This window comes from Elephas maximus, chromosome 6 (genome assembly GCF_024166365.1).
Source record: "Elephas maximus indicus isolate mEleMax1 chromosome 6, mEleMax1 primary haplotype, whole genome shotgun sequence".
Lineage (NCBI taxonomy): Eukaryota > Metazoa > Chordata > Mammalia > Proboscidea > Elephantidae > Elephas > Elephas maximus.
The window spans coordinates 108,815,492-108,836,512 of record NC_064824.1 but is presented as its reverse complement, the minus strand read 5'-3'; the positions used below and the strand labels follow the sequence as shown (position 1 = coordinate 108,836,512).

The following is a 21,021-nucleotide window of genomic DNA, read 5'->3' as shown; positions in this document are numbered from 1 at the left end:
GGACGGCTTCACTGCAGAGTTCTACCAAATTTTCAGAGAAGAGTTAACACCACTACTACTAAAGGTATTCCAAAGCATAGAAAATGACGGAATACTACCCAACTCATTCTATGAAGCCACCATCTCCCTGATACCAAAACCAGGTAAAGACATTACAAAAAAAGAAAATTATAGACCTATATCCCTCATGAACATTGATGCAAAAATCCTCAACAAAATTCTAGCCAATAGAATCCAACAACACATCAAAAAAATAATTCACCCTGATCAAGTGGGATTTATACCAGGTATGCAAGGCTGGTTTAATATCAGAAAAACCATTAATGTAATCCATCACATAAATAAAACAAAAGACAAAAACCACATGATCTTATCAATTGATGCAGAAAAGGCATTTGACAAAGTCCAACACCCATTTATGATAAAAACTCTTACCAAAATAGGAATTGAAGGAAAATTCCTCAACATAATAAAGGGCATCTATGCAAAGCCAACAGCCAATATCACTCTAAATGGAGAGAACCTGAAAGCATTTCCCTTGAGAACGGGAACCAGACAAGGATGCCCTTTATCACCGCTCTTATTCAACATCGTGTTGGAAGTCTTAGCCAGGGCAATCAGGCTAGACAAAGAAATAAAAGGTATCCGGATTGGCAAGGAAGAAGTAAAGTTATCACTATTTGCAGATGACATGATTATATACACAGAAAACCCTAAGGAATCCTCCAGAAAACTACTGAAACTAATAGAAGAGTTTGGCAGAGTCTCAGGTTATAAAATAAACATACAAAAATCACTTGGATTCCTCTACATCAACAAAAAGAACACCGAAGAGGAAATAACCAAATCAATACCATTCACGGTAGCCCCCAAGAAGATAAGATACTTAGGAATAAATCTTACCAAGGATGTAAAAGACCTATACAAAGAAAACTACAAAGCTCTACTACAAGAAATTCAAAAGGACATACTTAAGTGGAAAAACATACCTTGCTCATGGATAGGAAGACTTAACATAGTAAAAATGTCTATTCTACCAAAAGCCATCTATACATTTAACGCACTTCCGATCCAAATTCCAATGTCATATTTTAAGGGGATAGAGAAACAAATCACCAATTTCATATGGAAGGGAAAGAAGCCCCGGATAAGCAAAGCACCACTGAAAAAGAAGAAGAAAGTGGGAGGCCTCACCTTACCTGACTTCAGAACCTATTATACAGCCACAGTAGTCAAAACAGCCTGGTATTGGTACAACAACAGACACATAGACCAATGGAACAGAATTGAGAACCCAGACATAGATCCATCCACGTATGAGCAGCTGATATTTGACAAAGGACCAGTGTCAATTAACTGGGGAAAAGATAGCCTTTTTAACAAATGGTGCTGGCATAACTGGATATCCATTTGCAAAAAAATGAAACAGGACCCATACCTCACACCATGCACAAAAACTAACTCCAAGTGGATCAAAGACCTAAACATAAAGACTAAAACGATAAAGATCATGGAAGAAAAAATTGGGACAACCCTAGGAGCCCTAATACAAGGTATAAACAGAATACAAAACATTACCAAAAATGATGAAGAGAAACCCGATAACTGGGAGCTCCTAAAAATCAAACACCTATGCTCATCTAAAGACTTCACCAAAAGAGTAAAAAGACCACCTACAGATTGGGAAAGAATTTTCAGCTATGACATCTCCGACCAGCGCCTGATCTCTAAAATCTACATGATTCTGTCAAAACTCAACCACAAAAAGACAAACAACCCAATCAAGAAGTGGGCAAAGGATATGAACACACATTTCTCTAAAGAAGATATTCAGGCAGCCAACAGATACATGAGAAAATGCTCTCGATCATTAGCCATTAGAGAAATGCAAATTAAAACTACGATGAGATTCCATCTCACACCAGCAAGGCTGGCATTAATCCAAAAAACACAAAATAATAAATGTTGGAGAGGCTGCGGAGAGATTGGAACTCTCATACACTGCTGGTGGGAATGTAAAATGGTACAACCACTTTGGAAATCTATCTGGCGTTATCTTAAACAGTTAGAAATAGAACTACCATACAACCCAGAAATCCCACTCCTCGGAATATACCCTAGAGATACAAGAGCCTTCATACAAACAGATATATGCACACCCATGTTTATTGCAGCTCTGTTTACAATAGCAAAAAGTTGGAAGCAACCAAGGTGCCCATCAACGGATGAATGGGTAAATAAATTGTGGTATATTCACACAATGGAATACTACGCATCGATAAAGAACAGTGACGAATCTCTGAAACATTTCATAACATGGAGGAACCTGGAAGGCATTATGCTGAGCGAAATGAGTCAGAGGCAAAAGGACAAATACTGTATAAGACCACTATTATAAGATCTTGAGAAATAGTAAACCTGAGAAGAACACATACTTTTGTGGTTACGAGGGGGGGAGGGAGGGAGGGTGGGAGAGGGTTTTTTTATTGATTAATCAGTAGATAAGAACCGCTTTAGGTGAAGGGAAAGACAACACTCAATACATGGAAGGTCAGCTCAATTGGACTGGACCAAAAGCAAAGAAGTTTCCGGGATAAAATGAATGCTTCAAAGCTCAGCGGAGCAAGCGCGGGGGTCTGGGGAACATGGTTTGCGGGGACTTCTAAGTCAATTGGCAAAATAATTCTATTATGAAATCATTCTGCATCCCACTTTGAAATGTGGTGTCTGGGGTCTTAAATGCTAACAAGCAGCCATCTAAGATGCAGCAATTGGTCTCAACCCACCTGGAGCAAAGGAAAATGAAGAACACCAAGCCCACATGACAACTAAGAGCCCAAGAGACAGAAAGGGCCACATGAACCAGAGACCTACATCATCCTGAGACCAGAAGAACTAGTTGGTGCCCGGCCACAATCGATGACTGCCCTGACAGGGAGCTCAGCAGAGGACCCCTGAGGGAGCAGGAGAGCAGTGGGATGCAGACCCCAAATTCTCATAAGAAGACCAAACTTAATGGTCTGACTGAGACTGGAGGAATCCCGGCGGTCATGCTCTCCAGACCGTCTGTTGACACAGGACAGGAACCATCCCTGAAGACAACTCATCAGACATGAAAGGGACTGGTCAGCGGGTGGGAGAGAGACGCTGATGAAGAGTGAGCTAATTATATCAGGTGTGCACTTGAGATTGTGTTGGCAACTCTTGTCTGGAGGGGGGATGGGAGGATAGAGAGAGAGGGAAGCCGGCAAAATTGTCAAGAAAGGAGAGACTGAAAGGGCTGACTCAAGACGGGGAGAGTAAGTGGGAGTAGGGAGTGAGATGTATGTAAACTTATATGTGACAGACTGATTGGATTTGTAAACGTTCACTTGAAGCTTAATAAAAGTTATTATAAAAAAAAAAAAAAATCAAACAATAGCTTAGCTTAACCAGTAAACAATGTCTGCCTTGAGAATTATGCTCTTTTAAGATCTATATGGGATCAAATTGACAACAGCAACTCAAAAGATTAGATAGGAAACCTAGGGGGCAGTGAGTTTATGTTAAAGGAGGAGGAACAACTCAGAAAAGGAGGGTGAGAATGACTGCACAGCTTGAATGTAATTAACATCATTGAATTGTACATGCAGAAATTATTGAATTGGTGTACTGTGTATATTCTCAACAACAAAAATAAAATAAACTCTTTTTAAAAAATTGAGGCATTAAATGTCTTAGACTTAGGCATTTTGTCTTAGGCATTTTCCTGACCTTGGCAAATTCATAATAAACTTGTCCAAGAATTTTTTACAGATTAATATTGGCAGCAGCATTCCTTACTTGATGCCCTTTTCATCTATGGGTGTTGTGTGACAGGGAAGGTAAACACCATAAACTACAGCCCTCAGAAGTTTGCTTGTACACAGACACCGAGACCCAGAATAAGAGTGAAGAGAGATGGAACCTGAAGCTGCAGAATCCCACGACAGCCCTACTGGGGGGAAACTTAGATCAAAAAGAAAAAAAAAAAACAACAGGATTTTTCATCCAAATGAAATATTGTGAGACTTGAGAAATGATTATGTGTTTTTCCTGAGAAATGTATCAAATTTTACGGTTGCAAACCTTAATGTGTTTTGTTTGTTAAATATTTAGGACAAGAGGAACTGTTGATAATGAGAGACAAAAGGTCTGAAAAGGAAAGCAATCACTGGACTTGTATTTAATCACTTTTTATTTTTGCAGCTCTCAGTCATGTCATTATCTGGCTATGGTGCTTGCATAACTTAATTAGGGAGTTCAGACAGCAATGGGAATAGGAGGGCAACATGGAAGGGTAACAGTTTAAAATGGAGCGCCTGCAAATTCGTGGCACGGATGGAGATGAAGCCCATTAAGGACCTAATTCAAGAAGAAGCTCTTGACATTGATCATTTGTGAAAAGGAGATTTTTTTTCCTCACCCCTATACTGCAGTTGCGTACACTTATATCTACAAACTGTAAGCATTGGTACATCTGATCATCAGCTTGTAGAATTACTAACACAGAGCCACTTTGAAAGAGCAGACAAGGTTATTAACTTCGGCAGGAAATGAAAATTTGGCCTTAATATACATGTGAAATTGAATTGTCTGTAGCACAAAGCTTTGAAGATTACCCATGCAAAATGAGAAAACTATCTAAATTTAAAATTGTCCTCAGTACAGTGAAAAGTAATTTTGCAAGCAACATTTTTACTGCATTGAAATCCGTGAAGAGATTAGCTCTATTAATTTAGATTTAAACATAGGCTCTGTGTCTTCTAAAAATGGTAAATGAGATGGAAAATGTACTTTAAGGGGAAAAATGAGTTTCTGAAAATGCTGCAGGCGGGCAGGCTCCCTATTCCACATCTCTGAGTCCACCCTGAGACCAGATGGCTTCAAAGGGAAGGCTGTATCTACTGTGACAGGCATTTGGAATAAGGACATGCAGACACGCCTCAATTACACATCCCAGGCTTCCAGAGTGGCATACAGAGCCCATGGGGAAAGACCCAAAGCAAAAGTCTCTGACAGCTTTCACATTATAGCTCCTGAAGTGGCTCGGCTCTCAACAGACAAAAAAGTAAAGGAGAAGCTGAGTATATTTTCTCAAATACCAAATAACTTTGTTTTCTTATAGTTCCTGCCTGGAATGATACTGGAGTGTGGATTTGATGACTCTAACTACCTTCTCACACAGGAAGTTGTCTTTTATATAAAAAGAAACTAAAGGTTTTCATCCCCTCGTCTAAATAGCTTTAGCTCACAAGAACAAAACAAATTCTTTTCTTATCAATTTGTTGTTCATTTAATAAATGATTATTTGTAACCATAGTTTGATGACTTATTTAACCATTACAAAGAATACAGTAACACAATAGCCAGTGTACAACAGGGATTAATACTCAACTCTTTGTCTCTTTATTGGCCAGGGTCTTAGAGTTCTTATTATTAAGAGTTGTAATGATGGAGGAAGCTGAGAACAAGTGGTGTGCCTCTTCTAGTTCTTAGAGCTGCTTAGTAAGAGCTGACTCTCAAACTGAGGTCACCTGAACTCCCAGATAAGTTCTGTGTTTGCCATAGCTTATCAAAAGACACACCAGGATGATACAGTCCACTGGGCTTTCCTCATTTTTCTCTTTCCTCCCGTACTGTGTTAGGAGATGCCTTGTTTTCCTTTTGCTTTCCAGGTATTGCTGTGCTTTACTTACATCTCTATGATGTGTTCGGGGACCCTGCCTACCTGCAGATGGCACATGGCTACGTGAAGCAGAGTCTGAACTGTCTGAGCAAGCGTTCCATCACCTTCCTGTGTGGGGATGCAGGCCCTCTCGCTGCGGCTGCTGTACTGTATCACAAGATGAAGAATGCGAAGCAGGCAGAAGATTACATCACGCGGTAATCATTGTCCTTTCTGAGGACCGTTATCTAGACATCCTTATACATTCATTCTCCTTGTGTAGCAAAAGAACAGTCTAGTGAGTTTCCTTTTCTCCCAGCAGATAAATCTTCCTACTGTCATTTGATCAATTCTCACATTATTCCTATGTTTTAGTTAAGGCACAGCCATTATCATCCCTATTTTATTACAGAATACAGGACCCTGGCATGTTCCAGACCAGACATCAGTTCAGTAACAGAAATGAGATCAAGAGCCTAATCATGCAATTGCTAATAATGTAAGGTGCTAACTAAGATCAGTAATTTGAAAAAAGTACTGTTTACTTCCAGGAGAGGCCTGCCTCGTAAGAGCTACAAATTGACTCAAAACTGACTTCCTTGGGGGCAAATGACACATAAGTTCAGATCTGCAGTTTTAATATAAATATGGGTTGCCCACTAGAAGCTTGTGAACAGGTTTCAGCAGAGTTTCCAAACTAAGATGGACTAGGAAGAAAGACCTGGTGATCTTTTGAAAATCAGGCAGTTAAAACCCTATAGATCACAGGCGTCTGCCAAAACCTGTTCAGCATCATAACCACCAGGTAAATCTCTGGACAGTTGGGTGGTGGCTGCACATGGGGTGCATTGACTGGCCGGGAATCGGACTCAGGTCTCCCACATGGGAGGGAAGAATTCTACCACTCGACCACCACTGTCTCAGTAAGGCAGTATTGTAGTTTATTAGTCCCAACATTTAGTAAATCTTCATATTTGATAAGCATCTAGTGGACAACCTTTATTTATATTAAAATTGAAGATCTGGATTTATGTGTCATTTGCCCCCACGGAAGTCCGGTGTGTAGCTCTAGAAGAGAAGGGTTACTCCTGGGGGCGCGGGTGTGTGTGTGTGTTCATATTAAACTTGTCCTGCCGCTAGTCTGGGTGAGGCAGGGTAAGGATAATAGCTCTAGCTCCTCCTACTACCAGATTTATACCATGTCCATTTTCACCTTCCTTCTACACAGAGATACTCAGTGTTACTACACAAATAGAGAGTACCATCCGTGTTGTAGTCAATTAAGTGATTAACCTGATATAAAAAAAAAAAAAAAAAGCTGATATATATAGTGCCATAAGGTCGCTACGAGTCAGAATCAACTCGGCAGCAACAGGTTTGGTTTTTTGGTTTCATATATAGTGCTTTGGGGTCGGTACTAAAGAATGATGAAGAACTTTGGCTTTCTGGTCAGGAGAACATATACACTCTCCTTTATAGTGTGATGTGTCAGAAAACAGCTTTTTAAAAAGCTACAAACCTTTTGATAATACAAGGCAAAAACTCTCGCTAGTAACACCCTGGGGAAATACTGCTAGGTGTGGTGCAGAACTATCCTGTTTGCATAGGTCTTTATTCCTTCAGTGGCATCTCAGTGACTTGTCTCTTCTAAAGGTTGCTTGCTATTAGTATCAACATATCAAAACAAATAGAGTTGCACGATGTGCTTCTGGGCTTGAGAGTTTCTGAAAACATAAAATACCCATTATGATTTATAAATGCTGTCATTTCTTCATTTTATCTTGAGAATATAACACGTAAAACCTGCTGTTAAAAGTCCTGCCTTTATTGGGATCAAATCGACAACAGCAGCTGGAAAGATGAGATGGAACCTTAGGGGGCAGTGAGTTTATGTTAAGGGGGGAGGAAAAGCTTAGAAAAGGAGGGTTAGGATGGATGCACACCCAGAAGAATATAACCAGTATCACTGAAGTGTACACGCAGAAACTGTTGAATTGGTGTATGTTTTGCTGTGTATACTCTCAACAACAACAAAATAAATAATTTTTTTAAAAAGTCCTGCCTTTAGTAATTATCAGGCCCAACTAGTAAATTTTAGTAGCTTGAATTCAAATCCAGAAAAAGTGCAATACTTCCTTTATTACTCTCAAAGTATTATTTTAATGATATGTTCTGGGCGGTACTTCATTTGCAAGTATTTGAAAGCTATCTGCTACCTACTTTGAACTTTCCAAATGTAAATGAATTTGACTGCAAAAATAATTGGAATGCTAATTATACAGCGCCACCTACTGGTAGTATAGGCCATAACATTGATAAATAAACAAATAGCATTTTCTAATACTGTACCATGGTTCAAACATTTTTTATCTCAATAGGAACATAATTGAAGTTAATGCAATAATTGTTCTGAGTAATATTTCTATAGAACAGTGTTTATTTTAAAAAGTCATAGTATTTTCCCTTTTCGGATAGTTCTTTTGATCTTCCTTGCAAAAGTAAATTTAAAAACGATTTTTTATATATAAATTCTATACAATTGATACATTTCTATTAAAACTTGACAGTAGGTCCTTATCAGAACTTTGAGACACTCATTCTGTTACAACTGTTGAGTTTTGATCTAGTAAGCAGGTTTCATTTTCTTAAGGTTCCAACATGACCAAATCGTCGGTTCTGTCAGGAGAAAAAATAGAATTTTTCTTAAACGTTTTTAAGTTCTTAAAAAATATTAGGTACTTAGGTGTGTGTGTGTTCCACCATGCATCTGTTAGTTTGTCGTACTGTGGTGGCTTGCATGTCACTGTGATACTGGAAGCTTTGCCAGTGGTATTTCAAACACCAGCAGGGTCACCCTTGGTGGACAGGTTTCAGTGGAGCTTCCAGACTAAGACAGACTAGGAAGAAGGACCCGATGGTCTACTTCTGAAAAAATTGGCTAGTGAAAACCTTATGAATAGCAGCAAAACATTGTCTGATATAGTGCTGGAAAATGAGTTGCTCAGAAGGCATGCAAAATAGGGAAAGCTGGACAGTGAATAAGGAAGACCAAAGAAGAATTGACACCTTTGAATTATGATGTTGGTGAAGAATACTGACTGCCAGAAGAAAAACAAATCTGTCTTGGAAAAAGTACAGTGAGAATGCTCCTTAGAAGTGAGATGGTAAGACTTTGTCTCATGTGCTTTAGACATGTTGTCAGGAGAGATGAGTCCCTGGAGAACGACATCATGCTTGATAAAGTAGAGGGACAGTGAAAAAGAGGAAGGCCCTCAACGAGATGAATTGACGCAGTGGGCTGAAGCATAACGATTGTGAGGATGGAGCAGGACCAGGCAGTGTTTCACTCTGTTGTACATAGGGTTGCTATTTGTCGGCACCGACTCAACAGTACCTAACAACAACATAACAATAATGTGTGTATGAGTATAAATATGTGTATATACCCATATGGTATTGTTAAATACAAAAAAATACAAAGTAGAAAACAAACTGGCCCCTAATTCTACCAACCAGATAACCCTGTTGACATTGAATTAAAACAAAAAAAGTCAAACAAGGTATTACAAGAATACTAAAAGCAATCCATGACTAAGATAACCACTGTTCACTATGAGTTTATTGCCTATATTTGTAGAAGAAAAAGAAGGAAAAAAAAAAAAACCTGGCATGAACTGGCATTTGCATGCTTAACCAACTTGATCGAGATTCCTCAATTTTTTGAGCCCAGTTGGCACAGTGGTTATGTGCTTGGCTGCTAACAAAAAGGTCAGTGGTTCAAACTCACCAGCCACTCCGTGGGAGAGAGATGTGGCAGTCTACTTCTGCAAAGATTTACAGCCTTGGAAACCCTCTAGGGCAGTTCTACTCTGTCTAATAGAGGTGCTGTGAGTCGTAATCTACTCAAAGGCCATGGGTGTGGGTTTAGTATATGAAAAATGTAACTTCAGAAACTGCAACCAGCCGTGCTTTTCCAACCCCTCTTTACCACTGGGGAGTAAGTGCCCTTAAGGACTCTCGTAAATAACTTGTTCTCAGTGCTTGTTTCATAACTTTCAGCCACTTTTAAAGTGATTAAAACTATCTCATTCTGGTTATTAAAACATGATCTCTTCATAATTATTTAATTTTAAGTCCTCCCCTCCCCTCACCACAGGCTTGAGGTAGAAGTGGGGGAGGGGTAAATTATTTTCTCTTTCGCACATACCTTTGCTTTGGCTGGGAGAACTGTCTTCAACTGGTGGTAGCAGCTATGAGATTTTTGTTTCCTTGTTTGTTTTTGTAAATATTAGTGTTCTCCAGACGTTAGCGGTGGAGGCTGTATACTCACTCAGTTATAACCTTGCCGCTGCGTGTGTTACAACGAAAGCAAGCAGTGGACCAAATTCTGCCAAATGTACAAACGTTTATTAGCAAGAACACATACACACAACCAAATATAAATACCCCATTGTTACAGCTCAGAGAAAGCTGCATTGTCCTCAGGTACTTCTTTGCCCTTGTTCATCAAAGGACAGTAGAGCCTCTACCATCCCCCAACCTACCACCCCTCTTGAACTATGCCAGTAAAAAGCCACTTTCTGTCATTTCTTACCCAATTAACAAATCCTCTGGCATAGATTTCCAGAAGGTTATTTGAAGTGATAAATCCTCTGGATGTTGATCTTGGTTGTTGTTGTTAGGTGCCTTTCATTCAGTTCCAACTCATAACAACCCTGTGTATAACAGAAGGAAACACTGCCTGGTCCTGTGTCATCCTCATAATCATTGCTATGTTTGAGCCCATTGTTGTACCACTGTGTCAATCCATCTCCTTGAGGGTCTTCCACCAATACCATAATTCAAAGGCATCAATTCTTCAGTCTTATTCATTGTCCAGTTTTTGCAAGCATGTGAGGCAATCGAAAATACCATGGCTTAGGTCAGGTGTACCTTAGTCCTCAAAGTGACATCCTGGTTAGAATATTTCAGATATGACTAGTGACCCCAGAGGTATGATTTCTGATACTTCAAATCTAATTATTCTTGAAAAAAAAAAAAAATTTTTTTTTTTTTTTATAGACTAAGCTTAGGTGACATACTACACTCATAGGCACAGCACACTATTTATACTTAACTGTTTTCAAAGTAAATTTCCACACAGCCAACAAATGAAAGAATTTTAAAATTGGAAGGGGCCATTTATTTTATAGAGGAGAAATTTAAAGTACAGAAGTTAAGTAGCATATTCAGTGTCATAAGCTACCTGTTGCAAAGCAGTTATATGGTAAGGTTAATCTCTAATTAATACGCTTTTCCAGAAATTCCCTGGCTCTTTCATCATACTTTTCTGGTACACTAATATAATAACATCAAGTTCACCAGAAATTAAATTGTTTAACAACTTAAATGGGATCACATTGGAATTTATAGCTGATTCAGAGGAGAACTGTGATGGGCTTTCAGAATTTCTTCAGATAAAAAAATTGAAACCAGCAAGGACATTTTCCCTGTTTGCTGCCAAAAAAAAGTTTGTTGTCAGAATTCAGACTATCAAATATGGTCCCTCTCCTGAGCTCTTCTCTCTCTGCTATCTCCCCCTACTTGCCAGTCCCCTGGGGCTTCCCTTTTTGGGCCTCCAGCAAGAAAGCTTTTGTTACCCTACTCTGCCCCATGAGTGTGCCTGCATCTGGGGCCAAGTGATGGGGAGAGCAGAGAGAGTGAAAAAGCAGTGGGGATTCCACCACAGCTCCTCTATCTGTAAGGAAGGTATCCTTCCCTCAGAGGTTTGGCTCCTGTGTCTCTCCTTGCCACTGCTTCTGCTGCCACCATAAAATTGCTTGGGCTGAGGGGCATGAAAGGATGGAAAAAGAAAGGAAAATAAAAATGGGGAGTTGTCCCCACTCTCTGACCTTAGGAGTTGCCTTTCCTGTTCTTCCTCCAAGTAGAACCAGAGGGCTTTTTCTGGTGGCTCTTCTCTGTTTGGGGCAGTGCTGAGCTCAGGCCAGGACATACCAGAGGGGAAAATACAATAAATTCACCACTGGTTTGGTGGTTCTTCAATCCTGGTCTTCTTTCCCAGTCTACCTGCTACTACAGTGAAACCTCTGAGAGCCAAACTCACTGGGACTGCCTTGTTTCTCCAGGTCTCGCAAGTTTTCTGCCTTTGACAGGGTGCAGTCTTACCACTTTTCTGTTTCTCATTTCAGTGGAAAATACTTGAGTTTTTCTTTTCTGACAGCTTTCGCCTTATATAGGTTCCCGCTTTCCCAAGTTGTACTGTATTTACTTTTCAGAGTCCTCAAACAGCTGCTCATGCCTTCTGTCTGTTTCATAGCTGCATTTAGTGAGTGAGTTGGGGTGGAATGTGCTTACTGCATCTTACCTGGAACCAGAATTAAAAACTTTTTTTGAGAAGCTGAACTGAATTCATCAGCAAAACCCACTGCTGTCGAGTCGATTCCAACTCATAGCGACCCTGTAGGACAGGGTAGAACTGCCCCATAGAGTTTCCAAGGAACACCTGGCAGATTTGAACTGCCAACCAGTTGGTTAGCCGCCATAGCACTTAACCACTATGCTACCAGGGCTTCCTGAATCTATCAATAGAGAGCTAATAAATTATAGCACTATCCTATCAATAGAATACTGTGCGACCATTATAAAGAATGAGACTATTCTGTGTGTACTGAAATAGAGTGATTGTCAAGATACATTGTTAAACAGCAAGGTGGAGAACATTTGGGGGAATTTATAAATGTGTACACTTATGCTTAGGAGTCCCTGGGTGGTGCAAACAGTTAACACACTAGGCCATTAATCAAAACGTCAAAGGTTCCAGTCCATCTAGAGGCACTTTGGAAGAAAGACCTGGTGGTCTACTTCCAACAGATCAGCCACTGAAATCCCTGTAAGCACAGTTCTAGACATGCGTGGGGTCACCGTGAGTCAGAATCAACTTGACGACAAGTGTGATTTTTTTTTTATATGTGTATATTTATGCTTATATGTACATAAAGTAATTCTAGGAATTTACAAGCAATTGGTAACCATGGTTGTTTCTGAAGAGAAGAAATGGAAGGCTGGGAGACTAAGGAGGCAGAGAGACTGACTAATATGTTTGGTACCATTTGTGTGTATTATCAGTTGTGATAGACCAGGCTACTGTACAGATATTCAAATAAGCCTGGTAACACATAAGAAATAAACCAAGGAAGGTGACAGTGGGTGAAGGAAGCATTTCATTTTATGGAAATTGATGACCCTTTGAGTGTTGGCATAGCCCTTTCTTCAGACTAAATGCTGTTATAGCCAGCAGTTCTTGGCCTCTCTAGCCAGGATCGCTAACGTAGTATGGGGCATGCGTCCGTGAGGAACTGAGGAGGCATCAGATAACCTCAGCCATTCACTTGTATTCTTTCAGTCTTTGAATTTCTTGTTTGTCAGCTGCATTGTGAACTTCATAAATTTAGTTGAGAGCTGATTTTTGAAGCCTAACTACCCTTTTAGTTTGGATCAGCCCACTTAATCAGAAAAATATATATGTGTTTGTGTATATGTGTGTTTTAAGATGTATACCACTCAGATCCCTTTCAGATTATCTTAGGCATGTATTTTGTATTCCAGGCTGATTCACCTAAATAAGATTGATCCCCATGTCCCGAATGAAATGCTGTACGGACGAATGGGCTACATTTATGCGCTTCTTTTCGTGAATAAGCACTTTGAAGAGGAAAAGATTCCCCAGAGCCACATTCAGCAGGTACCAGGGTTTTGTGGGGTTTTTAGGAGGCTTTTTAAGATCCCACTTACTTACTTCTGCTTACACTATTGTTTTTGTTTGCCCAGTTAGCACATCCCAAGTAGCGGGAAAGTGTATCTTGCCTTCAAAGAGTTAGGCGTGATCAGAGAACCAGCAGTTGCACCCTGAGCGCTGTTGGACACACTGTAGACAGTGAGTCTGAGTAAGAACTCCAGCCTGCTCCATCTGAGAGCTTATAGACCCTTTCAGAAGAAAAAGAGGGCCCGGTTTCTCCTCCTAGATACAGAACACCCTTTCCTGCCTGAAGGAATGATCCTCTCCTTCGACAGGTGGAGAGTTCAGAATGGTTCACGACTTCCATCTTTTGGGCAGAATGCAGTTGGCGCCCACTTCCCTAAGTGCAGAATTAAACGGCCATTTCGTGGCTGTAAGCCAGTGTCTGATTCACCACGTTCCCATCAGCGAAAAGCTCTCGGCCTCCACCAGGAAGGCTTTTATTCTCATTCTCTCATTATTTGGGTCGGTTTCTCACTGTAGATTTGTGAAACGGTTTTAACCTCTGGAGAAAGCCTGGCTAGAAAGAGAAACTTCACAGCAAAGACTCCACTGATGTACGAATGGTACCAGGAATATTATGTGGGGGCTGCTCATGGCCTGGCAGGAATTTATTACTTCCTGATGCAGGTAAGAGGTGATGATGGTGAGACTTTAAGTTGTGCTTTCTGAGTAGACTGTCTTGGTTAAGAAGAGAAGTGCTCTGGCTCTGTTTTGTTATTCCTCGACCCCTGCATCACTCTCCTTGTGGTAACCATCCTAGATAAACAAAAGTAATACTTCCCAGTGTGTATTTTAAAGTTTGTAAACATAAAGGGCACTGTGCTTTGAGATGACATTTAATTTGTAGCTGACCACACTTAACTACCTTGTGGCATTTGTGCAGACTAAAAGTATTTTGTTGTAGAATTCTGCAGGAAGTGCCTCCTGCTCTTCTCTTCTCTCTCAGCAGATGTCTTGAGTTGAGAATATTATTCCTCATTATAAGGCACAGCCCACTGAAACATAGGCCAGCAGTAAAAACAAAATCAATAGAAAACAAATGAGCACACATTGCCTCAGGCCAGCTTAGAGAGCAAAGCTAAGGGGCCTTCATTGGATTTTGTGTAACTTACCTGAAAAGTAGCCGAATCTGCTGTGCCCAACAGTTCTTAGGATCTGGTACTCCTGGGAGACATCTGCCAAAGTTGAGTAGACTAAGGACGCATAGAATTTACTGCAACAAGCGTAGCTTTTGGGGAGGGGGGAGGCAGTCAGAAGAGAACTTCTCATGAGTGAATCATTTTAATGAGCTTAATAATCTCTCTTTAAGGATTCATGGCAAGAAAAAAAATTTAATGGCAGCAGAGGTACCCCTGGCCCCACAGTATGACATAAAGAAAAGTCTTTAATATGTTCAACATGGGTGCTTGGGTATACACTACTATCATCTGGTTTAGTAACTGGCTATAAAAATACAGAGTCAATGTCGTACCTGCCCGCTACCATAAACAATGACAGTGAAACTGAAAAACTCAAGGTTATTATTGCTTTCGAGTGCAAAGTCACACTTAGGTGTTAGTGTAAGAGACCAACTGTTACATTCATTCTGCACTTCTCAATTAGAAGTTTTATAATTAGGGTGTTTTACCATTTAGACTTAAATTTCTTCCATTTTCCAGCACATTCCTTCAGTGTCTCATTTCGATAAGTAAATGTAGACTCCTAAGTGTTCAAGAAAGAAGAGTTTGCCTTTTAAAGTTGCAGGGTGAGCTGGAGTCACACGTGTCAGTGGCTGAGCACCTCGTTGACCTTGCATTGAAACAGACCATCAGGAGGCATCTTGCCCTGCAGCTTTTTGTTAGCTGTAATAAAGAATCTGAAAACCCAAGTATTGATTTTTCCATTTGCAGCTTATTGCCTATTTGAAATAATTTAATTTTCAGTCCTGAAAGTCTATTATAGTAGGCACCTGTGTGTCAGTGTAAAACAAAACAGTGTTTTTGGCCATGTTGGATAATTCCTGCAAGTTTGAGGAGAATCCACTCATCCTACTCTGATTTTTAAACTGAGTTGAACAGTATTCTTTGGGTAAAGTTGAATCTATATGTCTCCTAGAGAACTAGGGGACATGCCATATCTGTGGAAATTGTGTCATCAATATCTCTTAGTTCCCTGCCACCTCCGCCTCCTGCCTCTGTTTCATACCACTGCCGACCCCTCACTGTGTTCTTCCATTGGAAACATCACCTACACTGCTCTAGATGGAATAATGAAAGTCATGCTTGGTTTGTGTCCGGCTTTGTGGTATTTGAAACATGCTTTCAGTATTGAAACCTTAGGAAAGTTCCGTTTACACTCAGATTCTCAAGCATTGACCCATGAAAATCGGTCTATGTAGGTAGATAAAAACAAATATTGAAAAATGATATAATACATAATAATACATCAGCAGGCCCCAAGAGTTGGCTGAGCTGAATTTTAATTTGATCCATTATTTGAAACCACAAAATGAAATCACAAAACATGGAACTAAAACATCCAGTAGGTGAAAGAAATCGGATGGAATCCAGAAGCTCTTAATGACTCCCAGTTCTTCTTGGTCATGCTTTATTTCTAGTTTAAAACTCAACCCTGAGGCCTAAGAAGGTCTCTTTGCTTCAGCAGAACCAATAACCCTTTCTCATTTGTAGCCAAGCCTTCAAGTGAACCAAGCGAAGTTACATGGTTTGGTCAAGCCCAGCGTAGACTATGTCTGCCAGCTGAAATTCCCTTCCGGCAATTACCCTCCATGTGTGGGCGATAATCGAGATCTGCTTGTCCATTGGTGCCATGGTGCCCCTGGAGTAATCTACATGCTTATCCAGGCCTATAAGGTACTATGCATTTCCTCATTTTAGAAATAGATTGGAACACATAATAAAATTTTATAATTTAAAATTAGTCATCTGTGTAATTCTTAAAGGAGCAATAAATAAATCACCTGTTGGACCTAAGATCACTTTGGTAAATGGATTATAATGCATTTTTACAGTATTCGTCCATAAGCAGGCAATATTTCATGGAATAGATTGTTTCATTGACTTCAGAGTAGCCAAGGTTGTAACATCAGAGGCAGAGCCAAGATAACATTTTTAAATATGCCAAAAGCTCTATTAAAAATAGAAATAAACCAAACTTTTGGTGCCATAAATGCCAAATCTAAAAATTACAAATTTGCATATTATAAATAGACACTGGCATCAGATAACCGAAATAAACTTATAGTATATTCGAACTCTACATCTTAGAAAGTTGGAAATAATAGGAACACTTTCAAAAACTAAGGAAGCAGCTATTTGTTCTGATCATACTATCAAACTCATTAATTCCAGCAGATACTGTAATAAAAGTAAAACTGCCTTATTCTACTTTTAAAGATACTTAGTATTAATACTTAGGTATTAAAAATGTCTACTCAAGAGAGTATCTGTCAAGTCTTTGATCAAGATTTCCAAAAACAAACCAAACCCACTGCCATCGAGTCAATTCCGACTCATAGCGACCGTATAGACAGAGTAGAACTGCCCCATAGAGTTTCCAAGGAGCACCTGGTGGATTTGAACTGCCAACCTTTTGGTTAACAGCCGTAGCCCTTAACCACTACGCCACCAGGGTTAGGAGTCAGCAAAAGATTGTAAAGGTTTGTCTCTATTTTTCTGACAAAGTGTAGTTTACAGTCAATTTGCATATAAATACATGACAGTTTCTTCTCCAGTATGTAAAGAAACTTCCTAGTAGTGAAGGACATCATTGTTACTAAAAAAGATAGCATGTCTTCTTTGGAGAGTGACTGATGATAACAAGTTGGCAGTTAAATAATGCAACTTTATCAATAACACCTGCATACACAAACACACACAGTTTGTAGACTATACAGACAAGGCCATGCCCAGTTATTTAAAAAAAAAAAAGCAAATATAGTGAATTTAGTCATTGGTTACCACCACTATAATACATCTTTCTATCACTAAAATCCTCACCCTCTCTTGGCAAGCCACCTTACTCTATCCACCCCTTCCTTACCGCCCTCTTTTCCTTTTTACCTGTCAGGAAAGAATGTTAGTAGAACTTTCTTTTATATCCCTTATAATAAAACTGAATGTCCCTTACCCCCTGCAGGTGTTCAAAGAGGAACGGTATCTCCGTGACGCCTACCAGTGTGCGGACGTGATCTGGCAGTATGGGTTGCTGAAGAAAGGATATGGACTGTGCCATGGCACCGCGGGGAATGCCTATGCCTTCCTGACCCTATACAACCTCACACAGGATATGAAGTACCTGTATAGGGCCTGTAAGGTAGGCTTCAGAGCTGCCAAAGAGAAGTCTTCTCTTCCCAGGAGGTTGTACAAAGGGCTTCACTTAATCTGGCTTAATTAATTTATTTTTTAAACCAGTACTTAAAAAAACTTTCAAAAGCCTTTAAATTGAATTAGCTTTTTATTTTTAAATGACATAATTCTACCCAACAGCAGTTATGGAGAAAAAAAAAAAAAAGACATAGGATAGTTTTGTTCCTTCTGTCTCTTTGATAACCTTGCAGATGGGTGGCCCAAGTAGCTCATTAAATTCCTCCTTTGCTGCATATTCTCCCTCAGGCTACACATTTTTCTGCATTTATCCTTAACAATTTTTGGCTTTTCAGAGTAATTCTTAGGGAGAGTCTCTATGACTTTTGGAAGGGTCTGGAAGAAATCACTGCAGTAATTTAACTTGGCCTCCTTTTCAGTTTGCTGAGTGGTGCTTAGATTATGGAGAACATGGATGTAGAACACCGGACACCCCCTTCTCCCTCTTTGAAGGTATTCCTCACACATTACTTATTTGCCTTATGATGTTAGCATCTACTTGTCTACTTGGTATTTAATGTACTTGCATTTGAATTTTACCAGCAAATTAATTTTATAGCCATTTCTTAAGCTACTTCTTTATTTCCTAATAAGTCAATATTAAAAATTAATTAGCAGCTGAACTACCACAGACCTAACTAGGAGTCATAATGGTGACTACCATTTATGCAGCCAGGCACATGCTGAGCACTTTGCTGACACTGCTGTTAATCAACTTAGCAAAAACATGTAGGCATTATTACCCCAGCTTGACAGAGGTCGAGACCGAAGGCAGAGGTAAATGGCCCTTGGTGAAAGAGCTCACATATGGTAATGACAGGACGGTGACTTGAACATGTCTGGTTCTACTCTGCCTGCAGTTCAACAGCAACATACATAAATACAGACAGACTCCTAGTTCATTTAAATCATTGCCATTAATATTGTTGATGCTGAAAAAAATGGAGCCATCCTATTTGGTGTAATAAGTTTCTGCCTCTTTCCCTTTCTTCAGGAATGGCTGGAACAATCTATTTCCTGTCTGACCTGCTCGTCCCCATGAAAGCCAAGTTCCCTGCATTTGAGCTATGAAAGGAAAGCATGCACCCCGTAATTCACTGCATGACCCTCTCTGTGTATTCAAACCTGGGCTATGTGCTTTCATTGCTTTTCACTGAAACATAGAGTTAAACTGTGTACTTGATTAATATTTTTCTGAATGTGACATTAGTTCAGTTCCTTCCTTGTCCTTACCATTGGCTTTTATTCGAATGTACCCAAGGAAATATTTTCCCTTTAGTTGCTTTATTCCTAAAGGGAGAGTGGGTGGTATGTAGAATATTTGGAGGGCATATACATACATGTCTGTCAGAACTTGGAGGAATTCTTATTTAAGCTTATCAATATGACAGTCTGTTACTAGTCTAAGAATTTTTAGAAGAAACTAAATGTAGTTAACGATAAATATATGAATCTTACTGGATATTGGCCTCCACCTCTTCTCTTTGTTTTCCTCCCAAGAGGAGGTCAGATGGCTTTATGACTGCCTTTCTCTAAGTGGTTGATTATGAAAGGGGACAAAAATAGAATTTTATGCTTCCAGGAGAAAAATTGCATGAGTTGCACACCGGTCTGGGACCTAACTACCATTTTTCAATTCACGTGGCTACTTAGACTTGAGAGAAAATACTTTCAAATGTGCCCCTTTGTGTTGGTGGTCAATAATGCATCATGGCTCCGTAAGCCAGCATTTTTATCAAAGACTTCTAAAATGCGATGATTGTCTTCAAAATTCTGATCTGAAGGTTGGTTCACGCTAAGCTGATGATAACAACAGATTCGTGCTTTCTCTAAAATAATCTAGTACATTTTGGAAGTATTTATTTAAATTTGTTTGTTTTCGGTGTTAGTTTGAGATCAGGAAGCAAGTTTTATGTCTGAATATTTTGTGACCTAGGACTTGAGTCCACCTGTCCACCTGACTTAAACCTTGATTTGTTGTTTTACTTACTTTGCAATGACTGTGCTTTAGTGCTGACTATTAGCTAAAAGCCATATTTTCTTTCGTATGAATTTATGTAAATGTTGGTCTTTTCACTAAATAAGTACAGCACTCTACTTTTGTTTAAAACAAAAAATTCAGGGGAAAATGATCTGTAGCCAATACCTTGAATAAGAACATTAAGCTTTTGATAGAAATGCTATTTATTTAGAAGGTATTATCCAGTGATGTGTTTGAAACAAATAGCTTCTATATCTTTGCATATCTTAGGCTTAACATTTCATCAGTCTCTGAGACCTCAGAATCTGGAATTTATATGGTAGATGAAAACCCCTGGTGCTTCAAATTCTGTACAAATGTTTTGACTCAGCAGCTCCTCCTCCTCCCACTGCTGCCTTTCCAGGCCTATTTTATCTCTTCTTATGTGTTGACTGATTTAAGAGCACTTTGCGGCTTTTAAAAAAAAAAAAAAAAAAAAGGGTTTAAGAATTTTAAATGTGCCTATTTTCACAGCTCTCTTGGTCACAAAAACATGCTGTTTTTATTGGAACTTTGAACCAAATCCCCACGGCATGTATGCTGGTTCCTGTGGTTAACAGCCCTCTATTATTTTCCATTTAGCACCAAAATAGCTAATATTATTGGAAGTTGTCTGACCTTTTAAAGGCTCCTGACAGCGGGATCTAAAAATCAGCCCGCTGCTCAATTCCTAGGATTAACTTTTTCCTTCTGTTACTTGTGCAAGTCGGGGACTACCTTGTGCCTCTTGGATTTCTGAAGGGCTGCTGGTAAGCTATGTGCACGCTGTGCCTTTGTCATGAACGTTTCAGATCAACGGTGTCGGCATTCAACGGTAATAAGTAACAGTGCTCAGCAAAGCTCATTTGCCCTTGGCTGGGTGTCCATCTTGAAAGAATAAAGCCCAGGTAGTTTAATGTCTTACTGTGTTGTTTCTGCACTTTTAGCTACTGTAGTCACTAACCAAGGGAAAAAGAACAAAACACACCTTTCTCATAGCCAGAGGAGACTAGATCACAGTGTTTCTCCGAGCATCTCAACTAACTGAACTCCAGGAAGATTTTAAGGCAGGGAGAAGTCATAGGAATGAGATTCTTGCCAATATTTGAACTGTGGTTTAGCTACTCTCATCCATTAATGAATTCATCAATACAAATAAAATTCAAGTTCCGTT

General features: G+C 39.6%; 1 protein-coding gene across 2 annotated transcripts in view; it reads left to right on the top strand.

Moving 5' to 3' along the window:
• LANCL1 (LanC like glutathione S-transferase 1) overlaps positions 1–20,782 on the top strand; it is a 49,340-nt gene extending 28,558 nt beyond the window's left edge. For both annotated transcript variants that reach the window (XM_049888085.1, XM_049888084.1), the window contains exons 4-10: positions 5,697–5,904; positions 13,292–13,427; positions 13,965–14,111; positions 16,154–16,336; positions 17,622–17,798; positions 18,229–18,301; positions 18,843–20,782. In XM_049888085.1, the coding sequence (XP_049744042.1) occupies positions 5,697–5,904; positions 13,292–13,427; positions 13,965–14,111; positions 16,154–16,336; positions 17,622–17,798; positions 18,229–18,301; positions 18,843–18,919 (1,001 nt within the window). In that variant the 3' untranslated portion in view covers positions 18,920–20,782. The remainder of the gene's footprint in view (positions 1–5,696; positions 5,905–13,291; positions 13,428–13,964; positions 14,112–16,153; positions 16,337–17,621; positions 17,799–18,228; positions 18,302–18,842) is intronic.
• Positions 20,783–21,021: the final 239 nt, after the last annotated feature.